Source organism: Budorcas taxicolor, chromosome 17 (genome assembly GCF_023091745.1).
Source record: "Budorcas taxicolor isolate Tak-1 chromosome 17, Takin1.1, whole genome shotgun sequence".
NCBI lineage: Eukaryota > Metazoa > Chordata > Mammalia > Artiodactyla > Bovidae > Budorcas > Budorcas taxicolor.
In genome coordinates, this window is record NC_068926.1 from 69,900,992 (window position 1) to 69,922,104 (window position 21,113).

Consider the following 21,113-nt stretch of genomic DNA (forward strand, 5'->3'; position numbering starts at 1 on the left):
AAAAAGAGAGCTTCCACTATGCTGGGACCTGTGCCAGGCCCATGGGCCCACTCCCCACCCTTTCCTCTCCTACCAACACCATTCCAGGTTCAGCAGCCCGTCCCCAGGGGGTAGGCCACCTTGCCCGACCACCTCTAGGTTGGAAAGTGGGTCCCTGTGCCTTTAAATTCTCAGCAGGTTGAACCGACTGATGACATCACTGGTTCCCGGGGAGCGGAGGAGCTGGAGCTGGAGCCGGGAGGGAACCTGGGGCTGCCTGGGCTGCAGACATGGAGGGCCGGGGCGTCGGTGGCAGCAGGAGGCCAGGGACCCGGGCTGGCCTGGGCCCCCTGCCCATGCCCCATGGGATTTCACAAACTGGTGCACCCTCCAAGGTAAGACCCCTAAAGCTAGTCTTGCACATTCCTGATCCTTGGTCCCACACCCCACACACATTGCAGGCACCTTGGTGCCCCCAACTGAGGGGCTGGCATTCTCCTCTGCCCACCAAGCAGGGACTGGGCAAACAGGGTACCCTAGGGTCTGAAGGGGTAGCGATGGGATACCCAGAGAGTGATGGAGTTAGCCATCTCTAGGACCCTATGGGAGAGCCCTGGACTGGGTATCAGGGGACCCAGCTGTGCTTCAGCTTTGCTGTGTGACCTTGGGCAAGTTGCTTGTCTTCTCTGAGCCAATGCAAAATGAGGAGGCTTGTCCATGAAGACTGAAACTGTGACATCTGGGATGTCTAACTTGTTAGTACTGGAGGCGGTGTGGTGTTTAGGTGGGGTGTGGAGTGGGACACTAGAAACCAAGGAAGATGCCCAAAATGCAAGCCTCAAAGAGCTGAGTTTGGGGGCAGAGGTGGAGACAGTTTCAGGTTCTCTGAACCGAGAAGGACGCGGGATACAGGCAGAACTGCATCTCTGGAGGCAGGGATGGGGCCGCCCCAGGGTGAGTGCAAACCTTCATCTGCCCTCCCTGGCAAAGGACACTTCATCCTGACTTCTGGAGACAGGGGCATCAGAAACAGGACAGACAGGAAAGGGAGAGGGCCTCCCTTCTGGGCCCAATGCCCCCAACTCCACTGCCAGACAGGAAGAGGGTACTTGCTGGCCTGCTTTCCCAGGTGAAGTGACGAGGGTAAGAGGGTACAACTTGCGCACAGACGTGTGCCACCAGGATCAACAGAACCCTGGACTTGCTCTGGATTTGAAATCACACTTGGGAGGATGGACAATTCTCTGGAGCTCAAATGCAATCCTAGCAAATGAGCTCAGAAATGCAGAGAGGTGAGACCGGGCTCCCCAGGATCAGTGTGGCCACAGACCCTTCACCAGCTTCCTTCACTTTACAGACAGGGAGACAGAGGCCCTAGGCAGGGAAATGCTAGCCTACGGGCACACAGAGCTGGGCTTGGGGTCAGCATGGTGAGCCCCAGCAGGGCTCTTGCTCCTGCAGGAGATCTGGGAACAGGTGAAGAGGACAGAGGGGACTGTGACCGAGGAGTTGGGGATGTTTGCCAGAGGAGAACATGAGGGTTCCTGGGTACAGTGGAGGAAGGGGGGCTGTTTAACAGGCTGGACCCAGGATGTCCAGAGTGGGCAGACCTGGGGGGTCAGATCAGTAGCCCTTGGCCAGGAGGGCAGCACGGACTGTAGGGGGGGTGGGACAGATGGCTCCAGCCCCCCAGCATTCCAGGGTGGCGAGGGAGCAGATGCCAGCCAGGAGGTTAAGGGGAGCCCTCAGGCCCAGGCTTACACTCTGCTTCCTGAAAGTCGGGGATTTTAAACTCTGCTTCTATGAAAGAGGTATCACAGATGAGAGAGGGGATAGTTTTCTGTGTCCCGTTTCCTTTAAAAGAAACTGATTCACAGCAGAATCGATTGAGGTGAGAAATTTAGGAAGAACTTCCTCAGAAAGATATGCCTTTTCTAGCTAGACAGAGTCTGCTCGGATCTCTGTGAAGTGGAGGACTGCTTAGGGCTGGTTGATCCTGAGCCTTTGCCCGGTCCTATACAAGATGGGGGTTTCCCAGGTGGTACTAGTGGTAAAGAACCCACCTGCCAATGCAGGAGACGTTGAGATGCGGGTTCAATCCCTGGGTCGGGAAGATCCCCTGTAGGAGAGCATGGCTACCCATTCCAGTATTCTTGCCTGGAGAATTCCATGGACAGAGGAGCCTGGCGGGCTACAGTCCATGGGGTCGCAAAGAGTCAGACATGACTGAGTGACTTATCACGCACGCGTACAAGATGGACTCACGTTTTCAGCTCCCAGCGAAGAAGTCAGCCCCAGTGCCCTTGGAACCGCGGTTGGCTCTGACGCCTGTGGGGCCACGAGCAGCAATTCCGCCTTCCTCAGAGGGCCCAAGGCTGGCTCTGGCATCTCCCCGACCCATCTTGGCTCCAGCGGCCACCCCTGGAGGGCAGAAAACAGCTCCTGCCCACCGCCGCTCCGGCCTAGCTCCAACATCAGTGGGCCAGTTGGTGATGTCTGCCTCGGCTGGGCCGAAGCCTCCTCCTGCGACCTCAGGCTCAGTCCCGGCTCCAACGTCCCTGGGACAGCTCCTGATGTCTGCCTCAGCTGGGCCAAGGCCTCCCTCAGCTACCCCGGTGCCCAGGCTGGCTCCATTGTCCAGGGACCAGAAGCAGGTGCCACCTGCCTCCATGGGACCCAAGCCAGCACTGGCTGCTTCAGGCCTGAGCCTGGCTGTGACATCTGAGAAACAGCCCCCACAGCCCCCCTCCAGCCCTTCCCCAGGGCCCAGTCCGGTTCTGTCGCCATCTCAGGAACAGGTCCTGGCTCCAGCATCCGTGACGCCAGCCCTGGCCTCCACAGGATGGACACCAGCTAAACAGAGGGACGCTCCAGCCCCTAGACCTCCGCCGCATTCTGAAGGGCATCTCCCGGCCCCAGCTCAGGCATCTAGTGCTGTGGGCTCCCCATCCTTGATCCAAGCCCCCCCAGATCCTCGGGTATCCCCCTCCTTCAGAGCCCGGCCTGAGGTCCCCCGCAGCAGCCCTGAGGATTCTGTCTTGCCCCGGCCACCCCAGACCCTGCCCCTGGATGTGGGCCAGGGTCCTCCAGAGCCTAGCACTCGCTCCCCGGGACTTCTGTCCCCCACATTTCGGCCAGGGGCCGCCTTAGCCCAGACTGTGCCCCCACCTCTGCCCAAGCCGCCTCGGTCTCCCAGCCGCTCCCCCAGCCGGTCCCCCAACCGCTCCCCAGGTGTCCCCCCAGCTCCTGAGATGGCCCTCCCCAAGCCTAGCACCCAGGGTGCCGGGCCTGGTGAGCGTCTGAGTCCCAGCCTTCAGCCCAGAGAAACTGCAGTCCCGGTGACCACCTCTTCTTCTACACCCACCTCATCCTCCTCCTCTTGGTCAGCCCAGCCCACCTGCAAGAGCGACCCTGGCTTCTGGTGAGGGCCTTCTCCCGAGAGGCTGGCTGCCAGGGCTTGGGCTCTGAGGTTGGGCCCTACTCTGCTCCAGCTGACCCCCCTGAGGAAGAGTCCCTGGGGGTGTGAGACCCACTCTGGGACCCTCAGGAGACAGCAGTCCCCTCGGAAGGGACTTGCCCACCCCTGCCTCAGTTGGTCTCCCCTGGAGAGTCTGGTGGGAGGGGTCCTGGGCCCACGGTGGGTCCCCCTGAGGGTATTCACCCACAGCTTGTCTCCCCATTAAGAGCCCTGTGGGAGGGAGCTTGAGGGTAAGGGGTGGCGCCCAGTAGTAACCCCTCCCATCCCCCCATCCCCAGGATCACTGTGGTCACGTGGAACGTGGGCACCGCCATGCCCCCCGATGATGTCACCTCCCTTCTCCACCTGGGCAGCACCAGCGGTGACAGTGACAGGGCAGATATGATCGCTATAGGGTGAGGGGCAGGACGAGCAGACTCCCTCCCAGCCCCTTGCCCATGGGAGCGGTTCCTAGGGCGCCCCCAATCCGAACACCGCCTCGCCATCCGCCCCCCCTCCGACCCCCAGGTTGCAGGAAGTGAACTCCATGATCAACAAGCGGCTCAAGGACGCGCTCTTCACGGACCAGTGGAGCGAGCTCTTCATGGACGCTCTGGGGCCCTTCAACTTTGTGCTGGTAACGCCTCCCTCAGCCGCCCCCCGGGGAGGTGGAGCCCCCTGGCTTCCCAGCACTAGCTTTGCCTTGAGTCACTGCGGGGCCCGCTGAGCCTCTGTGGCCGGGTCCCTGAAATAGGGGGATGGAGGAGCAGACCCTTAAGGACCGGAAAAGGCGAGGGCGGCGTGGGAGCCGCGTCCCGCCGCCCAGCCTCCTCTCGCCTCTGCTGCAGGTGAGCACCGTGCGGATGCAGGGCGTCATCTTGCTGCTGTTCGCCAAGTACTACCATCTGCCCTTCCTGAGGGACGTGCAGACTGACTGCACGCGCACTGGCCTGGGAGGCTACTGGGTGAGCGTGGAAGGGGCCTGGGAGGGACCAGGGACCTAAGGGGTCTGTAGATTAGTCCCCGGCCCCCAAGCAGTGGCAACATCCCCTCCCCAAACTCCACCCCTTACTCTGAGACCTGCCTCTCCCAACCCACCGCTACCTCTCCTTTCCTAGACCCCGCCCCTGTCTATAAAACTTTCCTAGGTGGCAAAGAGGTCAAGAATCAGCCTGCCAATGCAGGAGACACAGGAGATGAGGGTTCGATCCCTGGGTCGGGAAGATCCCCTGGAGTAGGACATGTCAACCCACTCCAGTAATCTTGCCTGGAAATTTTCATGGACAGAGGAGCTTGGCGGGCTGCGGTCCGTGGGCTTGCAGAGTGGCCCGTTTCTATTCGCACCACTTCCTAGTGTTCCATTCCTTTCCTTAGAACCCACCCCTCTCCAAGCCTGCACCAGTCCTGAGCCACACCCGCTGACCAGGCCCACCCAAACCCCGCCCCAGGGCTCACCTCCCGGCCGAAGCCCCGCCCACAACCCGCCCAACCTGTCTCCTCAGGGCAACAAGGGCGGAGTGAGTGTGCGTCTGGCTGCCTTTGGGCACATGCTGTGCTTCCTGAACTGCCACCTGCCGGCCCACATGGATAAAGCGGAGCAGCGCAAGGACAACTTCCAGACCATCCTCAGCCTCCAGCAGTTCCAGGGGCCTGGCGCTCAAGGCATCCTGGATCACGAGTATGGGCCTCTTGGAGCTTGGGTGGGGCTAGTGGAAGAGGCTGGAGAAGGAAGTGGCAACCCACTCCAGTATTCTTGCCTAGAGAATCCCGTGGACCGAGGAGCCTGGTGGGCTGCTGTCCATAGGGTCGCGCAGAGTCGGACACGACTGAAGTGACTGAAGTGGAAGAGAAGTGGTAGGAAGGCCCTGTAGGGAGAGGCGGGGCCTATGGGCGCGGAGACCACCCACACTACGTCCAGGAACCGGAACGCGGGAGGGCGTCCCTCATCCGCCTGCGATGCAGGAGACCCCGGGTTGATTCCTGGGTCGGGAAGATCCTCTGGAGAAAGGATAGGCTACCCACTCTAGTATTCTTGGGCTTCCCTTGTGGCTCAGCTGGTAAAGAATCCGCCTGCAATGTAGGAGACCTGAGTTCGATCCCTAGGTTGGGAAGATCCCCTGGCGAAGGGAAAGGCTACCCACTCCAGTATTCTGGCCTGGAGAATTTCATGGACTGTGTAGTCCCTGGGGTCACAAAGAGTCGGACACGACTGAGTGACCTTCACTTTGATCGGGAAGTGGATGGATCCTGCAGGATGGATCTTTGCTGAGGGGCAGAACCTAGCTGGGAGTCAGAACCTGACAACTCACCCAGCCCCCGGTGTCATCACTGGGAACAACTACCACTGTCAGGTTGGATGGGGGCAGAGAAGATGGAATTGGGCTCTTCTTCCCATGGACCCCGCTGACCACCCCTCCTCCCTTCCCGGAACAGCCTCGTGTTCTGGTTCGGCGACCTGAACTTCCGCATCGAGAGCTATGACCTGCACTTTGTCAAGCTTGCCATCGATAGTGAGCAGCTCCACCAGCTCTGGGAGAAAGACCAGGTGGGGGAACTGCAACCTGTACCCCAAACCCCAAGCACACAAAACACGCCCTAGGACCACCTGTACCCTAGATGATGGTCCTTGCCCTCACCTGCTCTGCCCAAGCTCTTGTCCAATTCTCTGCTTCTGGACCCTCACAGCTCAACATGGCCAAGAACACCTGGCCCATCCTGAAGGGCTTCCAGGAGGGGCCCCTCAACTTTGCACCCACCTTCAAGTTTGATGTGGGTACTAACAAATATGATACCAGGTGAGCTCAGCCCCAGGATGAGAGGTGGGGGTGCGGGCTGAGACAGGATAAAGGGGATAAAGGAATAAGGATAAAGGAGAGGAAATGGGATCAGGGGGGCTCGACTCACGGCCCCTGATACTCAGGTTACTCCTGCCCATCGCAGTGCGAAGAAGCGGAAGCCAGCCTGGACAGACCGTATCCTGTGGAAGGTCAAGGCTCCAGGTGGAGGTCCCAGCCCCTCAGGAAGGGAGAGCCACCGGCTCCAGGTGACCCAGCACAGCTACCGCAGCCACATGGAATATACCGTCAGTGACCACAAGCCTGTGGCTGCCCAATTCGTCCTGCACGTGAGTCCTGGCCTCCCCTCATGACATCCCCAAACCCAGCTCAGCAGCCCACTGCCCATGGGTAACCCCAGGCCCTCACCACCATCCACTTATCATAACAGACTGGGAGTGGGGTTGTGATCTCCATTTTCAGATGAGAAAAACCCTGAGGCTCAGAGACACAGCATCCGTTTCCTGGGGTCACATGGTTAACAAAGGGAAGAGTTAGGATTTGAACCCAGGCTAGGCTGATTTAGAAGAGGATGTCTTTTCCATTCATTTCTAGCTCTCCTTGTCCAAGAAACGGTTAGGGCAATTGTGTTGAAATTCACATATTCAGTAAGACGAGCAAACTCAGAACATATACTCAAATGCCATGCAGTGTTCATTCACATTCTCTTATTATTTATTTACCATCTTACCGTATGTGGTGGGGAGGAGTAGAGACACAGAACAATATCCAGCTAGACCCTGAATAGTCACTATAAAATTTAGCTTTGTGTTTAGGATTGAGGCCCCTACTTGCGAAAGTAAAGAGGGGAAATCCAAGAATGTCAGAACTGGATCTTAGAGATCGTGTGATCCAACTCTGTTTTGTTTGTTTGTTTGTTTGTTTGTTTCCAGGAAAATGGAGGCTCTTAGTGGGGTAGGCATGAGCCCCCGGTCACACACAGGCTCAGTGGCACAATAGGGTGGAGCCCACTTTCCAGCCCTGAAACCCAACTCCGGGCTCTCCGATTCTCTTGATCTGATAAGATGGAGCCCAGCAAGCCAGAGAATATTTTCCCCGCTAACTTTGTCATATGATCAGTCGGCTGGACAGCAACCGTGTCCTCAGCTAGGAGTGGAAATCTGCCTATGTCTGGCTTCCCGTGACCTTTGGTAAAAGCCTTGAATGTGAGGTTTAATCCCCAGTGGGGCCTCACCTTGAGAGCCACTCTTTTTGGGTGCTCTGCCCTGCATTCTTTATCTAGAACTCTCCCTTATGAAACCTGTTGGGCGCCTCCTCACCTCCTCCTCTGGCTCTGCGCCTGAGCCTGTGTAGGATACGTCAGTGTGTCACCCTTTTGAATGTCCTGGTAAGCCCCAAGGAGGTCCACATTCTCCTGGTTTCACTGATGAGGGAAAGAGAGCCTCAGGGAACTTCAGTCTCTTACCCAAAGCAGCACAGAACAGGGCTCAGCAGGAGTTTTGACCCCGCAAGGCCCTGGAGGGTGTTTCCAAGACCCCAGCCTGGCCACCCCAGCCTGGTTCCTGCTATCGGGAAACCCAGGGGCAGGGAGAGGAGGTGCTGGTTTCTTCTGAAGCAGCTTGGCTTAGAAGCTGAGGCGGGGAAGAAAGTGGAAACCAGATAAACGGGAGCCAACAAAAGCCTGAGGCTGGCACCCCCTGAGTCCTTCCCCAAGGGACAGAGCTGGAGCCAGCACCCTGGCCACCTGCCACCCCAGCAACCTCATCCCCATGGTGACCCCCCGATCAACCCGGGTGACCCTGGGAAGAGGAGACTCATGGTTATCATTTGTCTCCACGGACTGGTAACAAACAAGTTCATAGTGGTCCCTTAGTACAGGAGGGGAAGCTGAGTCTCACTTAGGGTGGCTTGGGACTTACCTGAGGTCATGAGCAGGTTAGTAGCAGAGCCTAGAAGGTCTTCAGGCTTCTTCCCAGAGCTCTACTTGCCAGCTCAGGGGTGTTCAGTTTAGCCCAGAATATCCAGGGCATCGTGGGACTTAACCTGTCTCCTTTGTTAGTGTATAAGTGAATCATTCACTGAGCACCTACTGTATATTGAGAAGTATAAAGGATGCTTTATATGGTATCTCGCTGAATCTGCAGAGCAACCCCAAGAGTTAAATGTGAATGTGATCCATCAGAGTTTACAGACAGGAGCCCAGGTATTCAGAGAGGTCAAGAAACTCACCTCGGGTCACACTGCATGCCTGTGGCAGAGCCAGGGCCAAACCCACAGTCTACCAAGGGTCAAAACTGTGTTCTCTTTCACTCCCCACAGAGGCTAAGGACAAAAGGCCTGAGCTGGGAGGCAGGAAGCCTGGCATTTATCCTGGGCCTGCTTCTCCTCCTGTTTCCCAGTTCATGTAGCGGCCTCAAAGGCCCTTCATCTCAGCCTATTTGTGCTGACTCAGGCCCAAGGGATCTAGGTGCAGAGAACGCTAGAGGGTCTCCTCTGATATTGCCCCCTGCCCCTGGGCAGTTTGCTTTCAGAGACGACGTACCTCTGGTACGGCTGGAGGTGGCAGACGAGTGGGTGCGGCCAGAGCAGGCCGTGGTGAGATACCGCATAGAGACAGTGTTCGCCCGCAGCTCCTGGGACTGGATCGGCTTGTACCGGGTGAGAAGGGCAGGGGCGGTCAGCAGATCGGGGAGGGAACTTGGGGCCTGAAGGGGCAGCCAGGGACCCATACGGGGCTTCTCCAGAGTTTTATGTCACCCAGGGAGGCTGCTAGGGTCACCGTTACGGGTCACGATCCTGATTGCTCTCGCCCCAGGTGGGTTTCCGTCACTGCAAGGACTACGTGGCTTATGTCTGGGCCAAACACGAGGATGTGGACGGGAGCGCCTACCAGGTATTTAAGGGCAGAGGGAGAGTGGGAGGAAGCCCTCATTGCCCTTGGGGGCTCAGGAGTCAGTTTCAGGGGTCCTGAGGCTGCCTCCCTCACCACAACCTGGGCCTAAACCTCCCGACCTACCAGGTGACATTCAGTGAGGAGTCACTGCCCAAAGGCCATGGAGACTTCATTCTAGGTTATTACAGCCACACCCACAGCATCCTCATTGGTGTCACTGAGCCCTTCCAGGTGAGTGGTCCTGGCTGCAGGGTTTGGGGCTGGGGGTGGGGAGGTGGCGCCAGAAGACTCTTCGTTTCCTCTAGAGCCTCTGCGTTCTCTGTGAGCTCTACAATAGCCTGACCTTCCTGGGCCTTCCAGGGGAGGGCGGGAGGGGTTCCCAGAGGCCTCCACAGCCGGTTAGGGAGTTAGGGAGAGGGGCACCCCAGTGAGCAGCCTCGCTCCCCCCCACCCAGATCTCGCTGCCTACCTCGGAGCCGACCAGCAGCAGCACAGACAGCTCGGGCACCAGCTCAGAGGATGAGGATGACAGCACCCTGGAGCTGCTGGCACCCAAGTCCCGCAGCCCCAGCCCCGGCAAGTCCAAGCGGCACCGCAGCCGGAGCCCAGGCCTGGCCCGCTTCCCCAGCCTCGCCCTGCGGCCCTCTTCCCGGGAGCGCCGGGGCACCAGCCGAAGCCCTTCGCCCCAGAGCCGCCGCCTGCCCTGGGCGGCCCCCGAAGGGGGCGGCGATGGTGGCAGCCGGGGCAGCAGTGAGGAGGGGCCCCCTGGGCTGCCGGGGGCCTGGGCCTTCCCACCATCTGTGCCTCGAAGCCTGGGCTTGCTGCCCGCCTTGCGCCTAGAGACTGTAGACCCTGGTGGTGGTGGCTGCCGGGGACCTGATCGGGAGGCCCTGGCCTCCTCTGGGAGCCTGTCTCCCAGCCCCCAGGGTCGGCAGGGGCTGGAGGAGGGGGGCCTGGGGCCCTGAGGGTGGGGTGGGCGGGCGGGCCCAGGGGGCCCCCACTCTGCCCCAGTCTTCTGCAAACCCGCCTGCCTCCCACCTGCCGCTGCTCCAGCTTGATCTGCACCTGCCACTCTGTTCTGGCCAGGGGTGGTCCCCCACACTCGGTCCTGGCACCTCAACTGTGACAATCAGCAAAGCCGTATCCTGGCCCCCATCTGGAATGGGGGGTGGAGCAAACCCAAAGGTCATTGTTTAGGAATTAAATTCTCCAGCTTCACTCCCAACTCCTTCCTAATTTGCTAGCAGTCTGGGGTGGGGAGCAGGTGGTCGGAGGAAAGGACTACAGAAGCGAGAGGATGACAGGTCTGACAGTGACTAGGCACCAGCTGTATATGCTACACATGCCAGCTCCTTTAATCGGCACCATAAGCCTGAGTTGTGGCACTGAGTTCAGTGCAGTTCTTAGCCCCATTTCACAGATGAACAAACTGAGGCCTCCAAGAGGTGCTATGAACCTTTGCAAATCAGTTGTCTAAGTGCAGTTTGGCTGGGTGTTGGAGGGAGAGAACATTTACTGGGTGCTGAGTGCTGTCTGGGAGTTGGTTCACTTAATCCTCAACAACCCTATGAGGCAGCTGCTGTCTACACCCCCGTTTCTCAGAGGAGGAAACTAAGGCTCAGAGTGAAGGAGGTCTCTTGCTCAAGGGCATAGGGAAGATCTGAATTTAGGTTTAGGGCAGAAAGAATGGGCCAGGGCTGGGCTGGGAAGGGCATAGCAGCTGTTAATAGAAGGGGTCCCCTGAGGAGGAGGGGAGTTAAGAAGCCCCTCTCTAGCTCCCCCATCCTGTACTCAGACACAGGCACTTCTGTGACATCCCTCCTTCACCACCCTCTGCCCCTAGACCTCAGCAGGCAGGCTCTGGGGTTTTCCTGGACAACTCTTTTGAGACGTGTGTTAATTTCACAACATGGACATAAGTGTACCTCCTCCTGGTACCTCCTGGGGCTTCTGCAATGTTACCCTCTCCTCTTTCCCATCTGGTTGTTAACTCCCTGGGAAGGCCCAAGCTTGGGGCAGCAGAAGGAGCCTCCTGAATACCACATCCAAGCACAGAGAGGTTGTGTCACCAGCCCAAGATCACCCAGCACAGCAGGAGACATGGGCCAGCATTTGGGCCTTGGCCCCTCCAACCCTACCCATGCGGCCCTCTGTCTGTCCACAAGAGCGTGTCCACACTTCAGTCTCACAATGGAGGGGAAGCTGAGACCCGCCCCACCGCAGGGCCCAGCAAAGCCCTGGGTCCGATCTAGTGCCCAGGAGAACAAGAAGTGAGGTCACTGGTTCCAGGGTTTCCGCTGCCCTTTGGGTCTTCCAGCTCCTTGGGTCAGCTGCAGGCACCGGTCGTAGAATGACGTGGGGGACTTTGGGTGCTCTGAAGGCCTTGCCTGCCTGTGGTGAGTGCTCGACCTCTGGAGCTGGCGTCGCCTCTGCTGAAGTTGCCGCAGGTGCCAAGCTGACACTCTTATGGCCCTGGGGTCACTGGAACAGCTGTGGGGACAGAAGAGGGGGACAGGGGGTCATAGCTGGCAAGAAACCCACCCTGCTCTGCACACAGGGCAACCCAGGCCCAGAGAGGAGCAAGGATGGGGCTGGGGTGGGGAGCGGTTACACTTAGCAGGGGGCAGGACAAACCTAATCTGGTACCTAGAGGCTGGGTTCTGCCCTAGATGACTGCAGAAACCTGGGCCACTGAGCCTTAGTTTCCCTACATATGAAATAGGAAAAGTAACAAGGAGTTGGTTTTGAGGATCAGAATTTAAATGAGATTGTGGCTTAGGAGGAAGAGCTCAGGAGGTGCCTCACTAGCTGTCCTGCAGGCCCTGCCTACACACGTCACACACAACACGCCCTGGTGCCTGCCTCCATTTCACAGGTCATGAAATGGAGGTGTGGACAGGTGACTCAGCTGGCAAGGTCACACAGGAAGTAGAGGACGGAGCTGAGATGCAACCTACGTGGGCCCCTGACCCGCTCCATCACCCTCTCAGCCCAGGTGCATAAAGAGGGGAGAGTCAACCCACCCACTTGGAGAAGTCCCACGTCCCTCCTGGCCCTGCCGTCACCTACTCTTTGACCTCAGCACAGTCCAGCGGAGGGGCCAATTTGAAGCAGGTCATTCCCAGCAGCTCCCGAAGCATGATGGCACCCACGGGTGGGTTGTGGAGCCTCAGGAAGCGGGCCAGCCTGAGGGCAGAGGCAGGGTCAGACTGGGGCAGGGCCTTTCCAGCCTGGAGTCCCTTCCCGCTGCCTGGCAACAGGCAGCCCACCCGCCAGAGGTGCGAGCAGGCCTCACCGGCGTGTGCAGTTGCAGTGGAAAAGGGGGTCCCAGGCGCTGTTGAACAGCTGGAACTTGGTCTCCTGGGGCCCGATCTGATGCTCACACCGGTCCAGGTGGCGGAAGCTGCGGCAGGCCTGGTGGACACCTGGGGGCAGGTGCAGTGGTGAGGGGAGCCCCATCCCACATCGAGGTCTCACTGGTGCCCGCTGCCCTCTGGCACAGGCTCAGTCCCACACACACAGCGTCCCTTCATCTCCTGTCCTCTGTGCTCTCAGAGTGCTTCACACGTAGAGGAGAGACACACACACACACACACACACACACACACACACACGGAGCAGTACTGCCATGGTGGAAGCCCAGAAAGGTAAGAGTGCTCAGAAAAGGTTTCCTGGAGGCAGAGGCTGCTAAGCTGATGCTGAAAGAGGAAGACTCAGGGAGAATGCCCCTGGGAGCAGGAGCGGCATGTGCAAAGGCCCAGCAGTGGGAGAGAGCAAGCAGCTTCAGAGGAAACAAATGCAGTTTGTGAAGCTGGAATTTTGACTGGGGAGTAGAGTTTGCAGGACCAGCACCCAAAGACCCCTGGGTGTTGGATCTCCGTGGTGGGGGCTCAGTGGGGAGTCCCCTGGTCAAGATTGCAGCTTATGAAAATCCCTCTGGCTGTAGTGCGATTTGACAGGTGAAGTTGGGAGTCGCTGGAAGGAGTTCAGAGCAAGAAAGGAAATAACACAGGGTCCCCCCAACCCCACACAGAGGCTCCTCTTTACCTCAGGTGCCCCCAAAGTTAGGTTAGGTTCTGCGCTCACCCTGAGGCCCCTGGAGGCCTGGATCGGTGACCTCTAGCTGGACTCTGGGGAGCATGGCAGGCCCAGGGGAGGCCACAGGGCCCTGGAGGGCTGTGGCCTTGGCTTGACTGGGGTGCCTGGACTCTCTCTGCTGTGCTGGCCACTTCTGAGGATGCTGCATCAGCTGAGGCTGGCTGGGGGCTGTGTTCTGGGGGCTGGGAGTTGAGGGGATGGCAGGGGAGCTCCAAGAGGCATTGTAGAGGGTCCTGGGCTGGAGACGAGCGAGGGGCACAGAGCCGTACCTTCTACACCTGGGAGGCAGCACACAGTGGCATTGGTCACCCAGAATCGTCCCTCCCAGACGGCCCCAGGCTCATCTCCATGGAGATCAGGGCTCTTCCAGTCCCATCCCCTCATCCCACAGCCCACTGGGTTGTGCGGGGCACCCAGGGAATGTCTGTGTCCTGGGCCCCCACCCCCTCCCTGAGGAGAGGACAGGGAGGACAGGATGAGACATGGTTCCCTGGAGGATGGACATACAGACCGGCCTCCCCCCAAGCCTTGGAGCCCCAGCTCCCCCACCCTGGCTGGGAAGGGGGTCATAAGGGGAAGCAACGTACCCGCCCCACCAGTACCACTCCACACAGGCCTCCTGCTCCTCCAGCACAAAGCAAGGGATCGCCAGCACGTTGAAGAAGACCACGCCCACGATGTCGGAGACGGAGTCCCGCTGGTTCTGCAGGCACTGCTGGAACCTGCCCCAGAGCCGGCGCTCAGTCCCCGGACCTGGCTCCTCTCCCAGACCACCCAGCCACCACTACCAGACAGGTGACGCGAGGTCCGAGAATCCCACCTCCTGTTAAACCTCAGCTTTCCCACTGCACAGGGGAGTCTGGCTGGCTGATCCTTTGGGACTCTCTGGAGCCCAGACTCTGCACCCAGTAACTGGATAACCCCAACCCGAGCTCCCAGCCCTCCCTGCCCACCACTAACTAACCTGGCATCACAGCTGCAGTGGGAGATGGTGTGGAATCGGTAGTTCCGGATGCCGTAGTTGTACTGGAAGGGTGAGACCGTCTGGGGGCAGTGGTCATGTTCCTGGCAGCAGAGATCAGGGCCCTCGAAGACCCCTGCAGGGAGCAAAGGGGGCACTGGCTCAGCAGTCCCAGGACTCTGGGCACCACATCCCAGCTCTGCCCACATGGTGTCGGGAGCAGAGACACCTCTGTGTCTCCCTTTATGGGACTCACAGTTCCAACACTTGAAGAGAACACCCTGGTACAGCCTCTGCTGGGCAACGCCAAGTGCCAGGGAGCCCACCCAGGAGCCCTTGTCCATGGAAAAATCTTTCTCAGGTGAACAGGTGTCTGCCTTTAGAGTTCTCAGGCTCGCATCCCAAGTAAAACTCCAAAGTTCCGAATGTGTGTGAGATGGGATGGCAAACAGTAGGGTGCAACCTCACTGGCACGATGAGGCATTGTCAGGATGCCAACCTGCTCCAATGTAAGCGCCAAGTCCTCCCCCAGCCCTCCGCACGTAAGCGCAGACAGCTGTACCGAGAAGTGCAAAAAAGCCATGCGTGCTTTCCACCACCCGAGCAATAACGCCCTTTACTGAGCATCTTCCAAACGTCTGGCACTTCCCACCCCAGCACACAGCAGGCCTGGGAGGGAGTTATCACTTTTACTGTACAGGTTCAGAGAGGGGAAGTGACTCATTCAGCTTGGAAGGACTAAGCTGGGATTTGAACCCAAGCCTTTGGGTCTCCTCGTCCAGTTGGCTGGGCATCCTGAGCCCATAAATCCTCCTCTTGGGTAATGGCTTTTTGGCTCAGCCCAACCCATGGGCACAGTCCATGGGGTCGCTAAGAGTTGGACATGACTGAGCGACTTCACTTCCACTTTTCACTTTTCATGCATTGGAGAAGGAAATGGCAACCCACTCCAGTGTTCTTGCCTGGAAAATCCCAGGGACGGCAGAGCCTGGTGGACTGCCGTCTATGGGGTCGCGCAGAGTCGCAGAGTCGGACACGACTGAGCATATGCGCACATTTTCCAGATAAGGAAACTGAGGTTCAGAGTAGCTAAGTCACTCCCTCAGGACATGCAGCCTGGGAGAGTGGATGCCAGGGCTAAAGCCTGCGCTTCCTCCCCCATCAGCCACCCAGTCCACACCCCGAGGTCTCACCCAGCTCCGTGGAGTTCCTGGCAGAGTCCCCGACTCCACACCACAGCGTGCCAGGCATAGTCCAGCCCCTCTTCACCCGCTGGTGCCGGATGCCAGGCTCTCCACTCTGCCCTGCTGCTCGCTTCTCCCTGGTCCCCGCTGGACTCTCAGCAGGCCCTTGGCAGGCCTCCCACTGGCTCTGAAGGATGGCCAGGGCTCTCTGCAGCTCAGGTCCAGGGGTGTGGATGAAGGAGCCCCGGGTGAGCTCACCAGCACAGAGCGCACGGAAGGCTGCAGTGAGCTCTGGCTCATCCTGCCGGCTGCACACCTGCAATCTCCTGTGCCCATCCCAGCGGGCATGGAACAGAGCTCGTCCCTGGACATCCTTGCCCAGGAAGCTCAGGGATCCCAAAGGGATGCTGGCGGTGGGCCTGACCAAGTGGCAGGAGGTGGTGTGCAAGTGCAGGGCAGGGGAGCCTCCCGGAACCACCCCCAGGAAGCTCAGCACCCTCAACAGTGCCACCAGAACCCCCATCCTGCCCTGGCCCAGCCAGACAAAGCCCTCGGGAAGCCTACCCTGGTGGGCCCACGAGGCAGCAACTCTGCAGCCGCCGAGCGGAAGCGGGGCCCAGCCGAGCCGGTGCTGCGGCACCAAAGAATGGAGCTTTGGGAAGAGTAGGAAGGAGGCTGGAGTATGAGGTGATCCGGGGCTTGTAACCGAATCCACCGGCTAGGCAGGCTGCTGATTGGCTGAGGAGTACACTTGCCGGGGCCCACGCCCCCACGCATCCCGGGTTTCTCCTCCACGCCTTTCAGTCACCTGCCGCTGCCGGCCCAGCCCTCCTGGATGGGGACGGTAGGAGCCAAAGCCCTGGGACCTGGGGGAGGGGGACAGGAGGGATGTCTGCGTCTCCCTGGGTGCGGGAGGAGTGTCCAGGGGCTCAGAGGAGGCTCCTGAACTCGCCTCATCACCCCGCCTCAGGGATGGCTGCCACGCCCACCTCCGCGAAGCTGGCGGAAGGCCACGTGGCTCTGCCAAAGCTGGGTAAAGGAGACGAGGGCAGGGCTGGGGCTCTGTGGCACCCCCTCGCCCGGGAGCTCTGAGGCTTCCGGGAAAGGGAGCATCCATCCTCCGGCCGGTTGGGGTGCTCCGCCTGCCCAGTCCTGGTTCTAGGAAAGGCACTCAGCACACTCAGGGAACAGAGTCCCAGGCCTCCCCCTTCCTGGACTCCAAGCACAAGCGTGGCCCAGTAGCAGCCCTCCTGGTCTGATTGACGGTGTAGACACAGCCACCGCAGACTTTGAAAGCAACTCTGGGCTGGGCGGATACTTCGGGCTTGAGGAGACGGGGGTCCCAGAGGTGGACCAGGGGGCTGGGTCTGCAAGCACGTCCATGCTCGCACTGCACTTACCTGGGGACACGGCAGGCCATCCTGTGTCCTGCAAGAGACCCGGGTGGACCCTCCATCAGGGAGGGGCTACACCCAGCGGATGTTCCTGTATCTCAAAGCTGATGTGTTATTCAGCTTCCAACCAACTGGGAAAGCTGGGTACTTACAACCCACGTGCAGATGAAGAAACTGAGAATCAATGAGGGTGAGGAAACCTCAGCTGACAGTCAGAGCCCAGCTCGGGCTGGTTAGAGGCTGGGAGTGCAGCTCCTGGGGGCTCTGCTGGGAGGTCAGAGCCGGCTGGGACAGTGTCTCTTCTGTTCTGCCCGTCAGCCTACCGCTCCCGCAACATCCCCTCAATCTCCACCTGGGTCTCTTCCAGGAAGAAGGGCCCCAGTGGGGGCACAGGTGGGGAAGGGGAGCTCCCCGGGGCAGAGGAGGGAGAAGGAAGCTACAGGCTATGCAAACGCATCTCTGGCTTCAGCACCAGTCTGGGTCTGTAGCTCAGAAGGTCATAGGTGGGGACAGTGAAGAGGAGGGGGAGAGGGGGAGGGGAGCCCAGCATCCAAACTCCTTCTCTCCAGAGGCTGGGAAAGGGAGTGTAGGGTAGAACAAGTGGTGGCTGGAAGGATAGGGATGCCTGGGGTTCCCAAAGGCAGGGAATGAACACAGAGGGGGTCCCTCTGGGAAGAAGTCTGATGTTCCCACCGTTCTGGGAACTTTCCCAGCGTAAGACCCTGTCACACACCTTGCCCTCCTTTTTTATATTACAGAATCTTTTCGTGCTGGTTACAACCCAGGGAGTCTGGGAGGTGCCCGGGCAGGAACCAGACTTTCAAGGTGGGACAGACCAAGCTTGGGTCCTGGCACAGTGTGACTTCAGGCTTGGAAGTCTCAGCTTCTCATCTCATCTATGTGATGGGCATACTCACAGTGGCCACGTCACAGGACCCTGGGCACAGTGCCTAGCATCTGAAACGCTGTCACTGAAGGCTCAGGACACCCCTGGGCAGGAAGCAGTTTACCCAGAAGGCGGCGCATCCGCGAGGTTTCAGGGCCACAGCATCTGCGGCAGGGAGTCCTGGTTAGGCCCCTGCCTGGCAATGTGACTGCAGGTTGGTCCCTGCCTCTCTCGGGGTCTCAGCTTCCTGCTCTGTTCAGTGCGGGGTGCAGTGGAGCTGACCTTTGAGGTCTCTTCCTGCCTGGGCCCCAAAGGGAGGCAGGCTGGGGCCTGCCCGGGGCCTTGAGGGAGGGGTCACTGGATTTTCCCTTTAGATTAACCGGCAGCCACGTCAGCTGGACAGGCTCTGGGGCCGTGCTTCCCCCGGGGGCACCCCTCAGCGGCCTCGGAGCAGAGGGTGAATTTTGATTCTTGTGTAGTTGATTTACAGTATTGTGTTCGTTTTTGTAGTACAGCAAAGTGATTCAATTACACACATGCATTATTTTTCATATTCTTTTCTAGTTTAGAACAGGATATTGAATACAGTTCCCTGTGCAAAACAATAGGACTTCTTTGTTTATCCATTGTATATGTAATAGTTTGCATCTCAAACAGGAATTTTTTTAAAGTACGCTGAGAGCTCACTCGGTGCTAAGCCTGTTCCGTTTCCTTACAACATTCTGAGGTAGGACTAAATCTTTCCATTTAAAAAGGGGAGGAAGTGGAGGCTTCTGTAGGTGACACTTCTGTCTGAAGTCACAGAGCTAGTAAGCATCGGACCTTTGGACACTCTCCAATCAGAGATCAGCAGAAACACGCCCGTGGCTGAACAAGCTGGGTTTATTATTTGTTACAGCAAAGCGGGGGACGTGAACTCTGAGAAACACTAGGGCATCTCAGTAACACAGTCTTAGGAAGGTCATTTAGGACTTGAGCTTGTGAGAGTAACTTGAGGATAGGCTTTAGGAAGTAGGGCTTCCAATCAAGGAATGGATAGGAGACCTGAACAGACATTTTTCCAGAGAAGACATCCAGATGGCCAATGGACACATGGAAAGCTGCTTCACATCACTAATTATTAGAGAAATGTCAATAAAAACTACAATAAATTATTACATCACCTCACTCAGAATGGCCATCATAAAAATGATGACAAATAATACATGTTGGGGAGGGTGTGAAGAAAAGGGAACCCTCTTACACTGTTGGTGGGAATCTAAGTTGGTGCAGCCACTGTTTAAAGCCATTTGGAGATTCCTCAAAAAACTAAAAATGGAATTACCACGTAATCCATCAACCCCACTCCTGGACATGTATCTGAAAAAGATTTAAAGTCTAATTTGAAAAGATACATGCACCCCAGTGCAGCCCTATTTACAATAGCCAAGACATGGAAGCAGTCTAAATGTCCATCAACAGATGAATGGATAAAGACATGCATATATATACATATACATACATATACAAAATGGAATATTATTCAGACTTTCAGCTCAGTTCAGTTCAGCTGTTCAGTTGTCTCTGACTCTTTGCAACTCCATGGACTGCAGCACACCAGGCCTCACTGTCCATTATCAACTCCTGGAGCTTGCTCAAACTCATCTCCATCAAGTTGGTGATGCCATCCAACCATCTCATCCTCTGTCATCCCCTTCTCCTCCTGCCTTCAATCTTTCCTAGCATCAGGGTCTTTTCCAATGAGTCAGTTCTTTGCATTAGGTGGCCAAAGTATTTGGAGTTTCAGCTTCAGCTTCAGTCCTTCCAAGGAATATTCAGGACTGATTTCCTTTAGGAGCGACTGGTTGGATCTCCCTGCAGTCCAAGGGACTCTCAGACCTTAAAAAGAATGAAATATTGCCATTTGCAGCAACATGGATGGACCTAGAGGTTGTGATACTAAATGAAGTAAGTCAGGGAAAGAAAGACAAATATTATATGATATCACTTATATGTAGCATCCAAACAAATAATACAGATTGACTTAACAACAAAATGGAAACAGACTTACAAATGAAGAAAACAAACTTATGTTTATCAAAGGGGAAAGGGGAGGAAGAGGGATAAATCAGGAGGATGGGATTAACAGAGACACAACTATATATAACATAGATAAGGGATCTGTGCTCTCACTGCCAAGGGATCAGGCTTGATTCCTGGGGGGAAGCTAAAATCCCACAAGCTGCTTGGTGTGGCTAAAAAATAAATAAATTTTTAAAATTAAAATAAACAACAAGGATGTACTGTTTAGCACATGGAAGTATATTCAGTACCTTGTAATAACCTATAACGGAAAAGAATCTGAAACTGTACATTTGAAACTAACACAATATTGTAAATCCACTATAGTTAAATAAGGAAGCAGGGTTTTAATTTGGATCAGATGCTGTGTATGACTGGGTATCTTGGTAAATCTTATCTAGAACAAGGGACTAGACAGGGACTAAAGCTGTACTTGATGAAGAAATAGCAATCTCTATATAAGCCATGGTAGGGAAATACTTGGTCATTCTTGTGCTTTGGACGATGTTCTTCGTTTTGTCTGATTCAGACATGATTATGGAAAGGTTTTGTTAATGTCTTGATCCATCACAGTCATGGAGTGGCCTTGCCTGATGCTGATGTTCTGTGCTTTGCTTTTATGCTGAACGGGAGAACACCAAGGGCTCCCTGTGAGTGTCAGCCTAGCTCCTGGATATCAGGGACTACTTTTCTGTTTCTCAGAGCCTGAACTCAAATCCAGGTTCATGTGACTAGAAACATCTGCTGTGTCTGCAGGAACTTGAAGAGAAGGATGGCAGATAAGGAATTTCCTTTATGAGTTTATTTCATCTACTGCCTTCATCTCCTAGTCAGACTCAGCCCCTCAGACAGTCCCTGGGATAATGGTAGGCACTTAATAAAAAAATACTTGTTGAATTACTGGAACAATGAAGATGAGTGTTAAGAACTCCAGAGAGCAATGTCTGGGTGCGAACTGCAGCTCTATCATCTTTCAGTATGTCATCTAGAGACTGTTAATTAAATGATAAAATTGCATAAGCTTTTAAAAGCTTTTCTTTACCATTTGTAAAGCAGAGGTAATGACCAAAACCATTCACAAGACTGCTGTGAGGATCAAATGAACCGTTGCGCACAGTGTGCTTAGGCAAGCTCGGTAAATGTTTGCTATTAATATTTTCAAGCTAAGTAGCCCATTAGTTTTGTTATTGTATGTTTAATATTTTGCCTGCTAGGCATGAAAGCAAAGATCTTGTCTTCTTTTCTACTGCTTCACCATGCCAAGCACACAAATGTTTGATACGTAAATAAGTAAATTGGCTAGGACCCAGGCTCGCCCCTCATTTTGAGGGTAAATTTTAATTTTTATATAATTTCTGTCAAGTGAAATAAAAACACACAGTATGAGAGTGGTCAGTTCCAATGT

At 56.5% G+C, this 21,113-nt stretch overlaps 2 protein-coding genes across 2 annotated transcripts; one reads left to right on the plus strand and one right to left on the minus strand.

Moving 5' to 3' along the window:
* The first annotated feature begins 269 nt into the window (after positions 1–269).
* Positions 270–10,089, plus strand: INPP5J (inositol polyphosphate-5-phosphatase J). The gene is made up of 13 exons (XM_052654887.1): positions 270–374; positions 2,253–3,400; positions 3,736–3,852; positions 3,965–4,073; positions 4,285–4,401; positions 4,939–5,114; positions 5,870–5,981; positions 6,122–6,231; positions 6,377–6,560; positions 8,752–8,889; positions 9,047–9,124; positions 9,251–9,355; positions 9,580–10,089. The coding sequence occupies exons 1-13, from the start codon at positions 270–272 to the stop codon at positions 10,087–10,089; spliced, it is 3,009 nt and encodes a 1,002-aa protein (XP_052510847.1).
* A 1,311-nt stretch (positions 10,090–11,400) lies between these two features.
* Positions 11,401–15,890, minus strand: PLA2G3 (phospholipase A2 group III). Its single transcript, XM_052655103.1, has 7 exons — positions 15,377–15,890; positions 14,187–14,319; positions 13,810–13,944; positions 13,211–13,500; positions 12,420–12,549; positions 12,194–12,310; positions 11,401–11,614 (listed from the first exon to the last, which is right to left on the minus strand). The coding sequence occupies exons 1-7, from the start codon at positions 15,888–15,890 to the stop codon at positions 11,401–11,403; spliced, it is 1,533 nt and encodes a 510-aa protein (XP_052511063.1).
* Between the last annotated feature and the right edge of the window lie 5,223 nt (positions 15,891–21,113).

Excerpts from the sequence above, each read along its gene's own strand:
- PLA2G3 (XM_052655103.1), bottom strand. The coding sequence starts at position 15,890 with ATGGGGGTTCTGGTGGCACTGTTGAGGGTGCTGAGCTTCCTGGGGGTG. Across the intron at positions 12,550-13,210 it reads AGGCCTCCAGGGGCCTCAGG|GTGTCCACCAGGCCTGCCGC; the intron begins GTGAGCGCAGAA and ends ACCTGCCCCCAG. Across the intron at positions 12,311-12,419 it reads CACTGCAACTGCACACGCCG|GCTGGCCCGCTTCCTGAGGC; the intron begins GTGAGGCCTGCT and ends CTCTGCCCTCAG.
- INPP5J (XM_052654887.1), top strand. The coding sequence starts at position 270 with ATGGAGGGCCGGGGCGTCGGTGGCAGCAGGAGGCCAGGGACCCGGGCT. Across the intron at positions 4,074-4,284 it reads GGCCCTTCAACTTTGTGCTG|GTGAGCACCGTGCGGATGCA; the intron begins GTAACGCCTCCC and ends CCTCTGCTGCAG. Across the intron at positions 5,115-5,869 it reads CAAGGCATCCTGGATCACGA|CCTCGTGTTCTGGTTCGGCG; the intron begins GTATGGGCCTCT and ends TTCCCGGAACAG.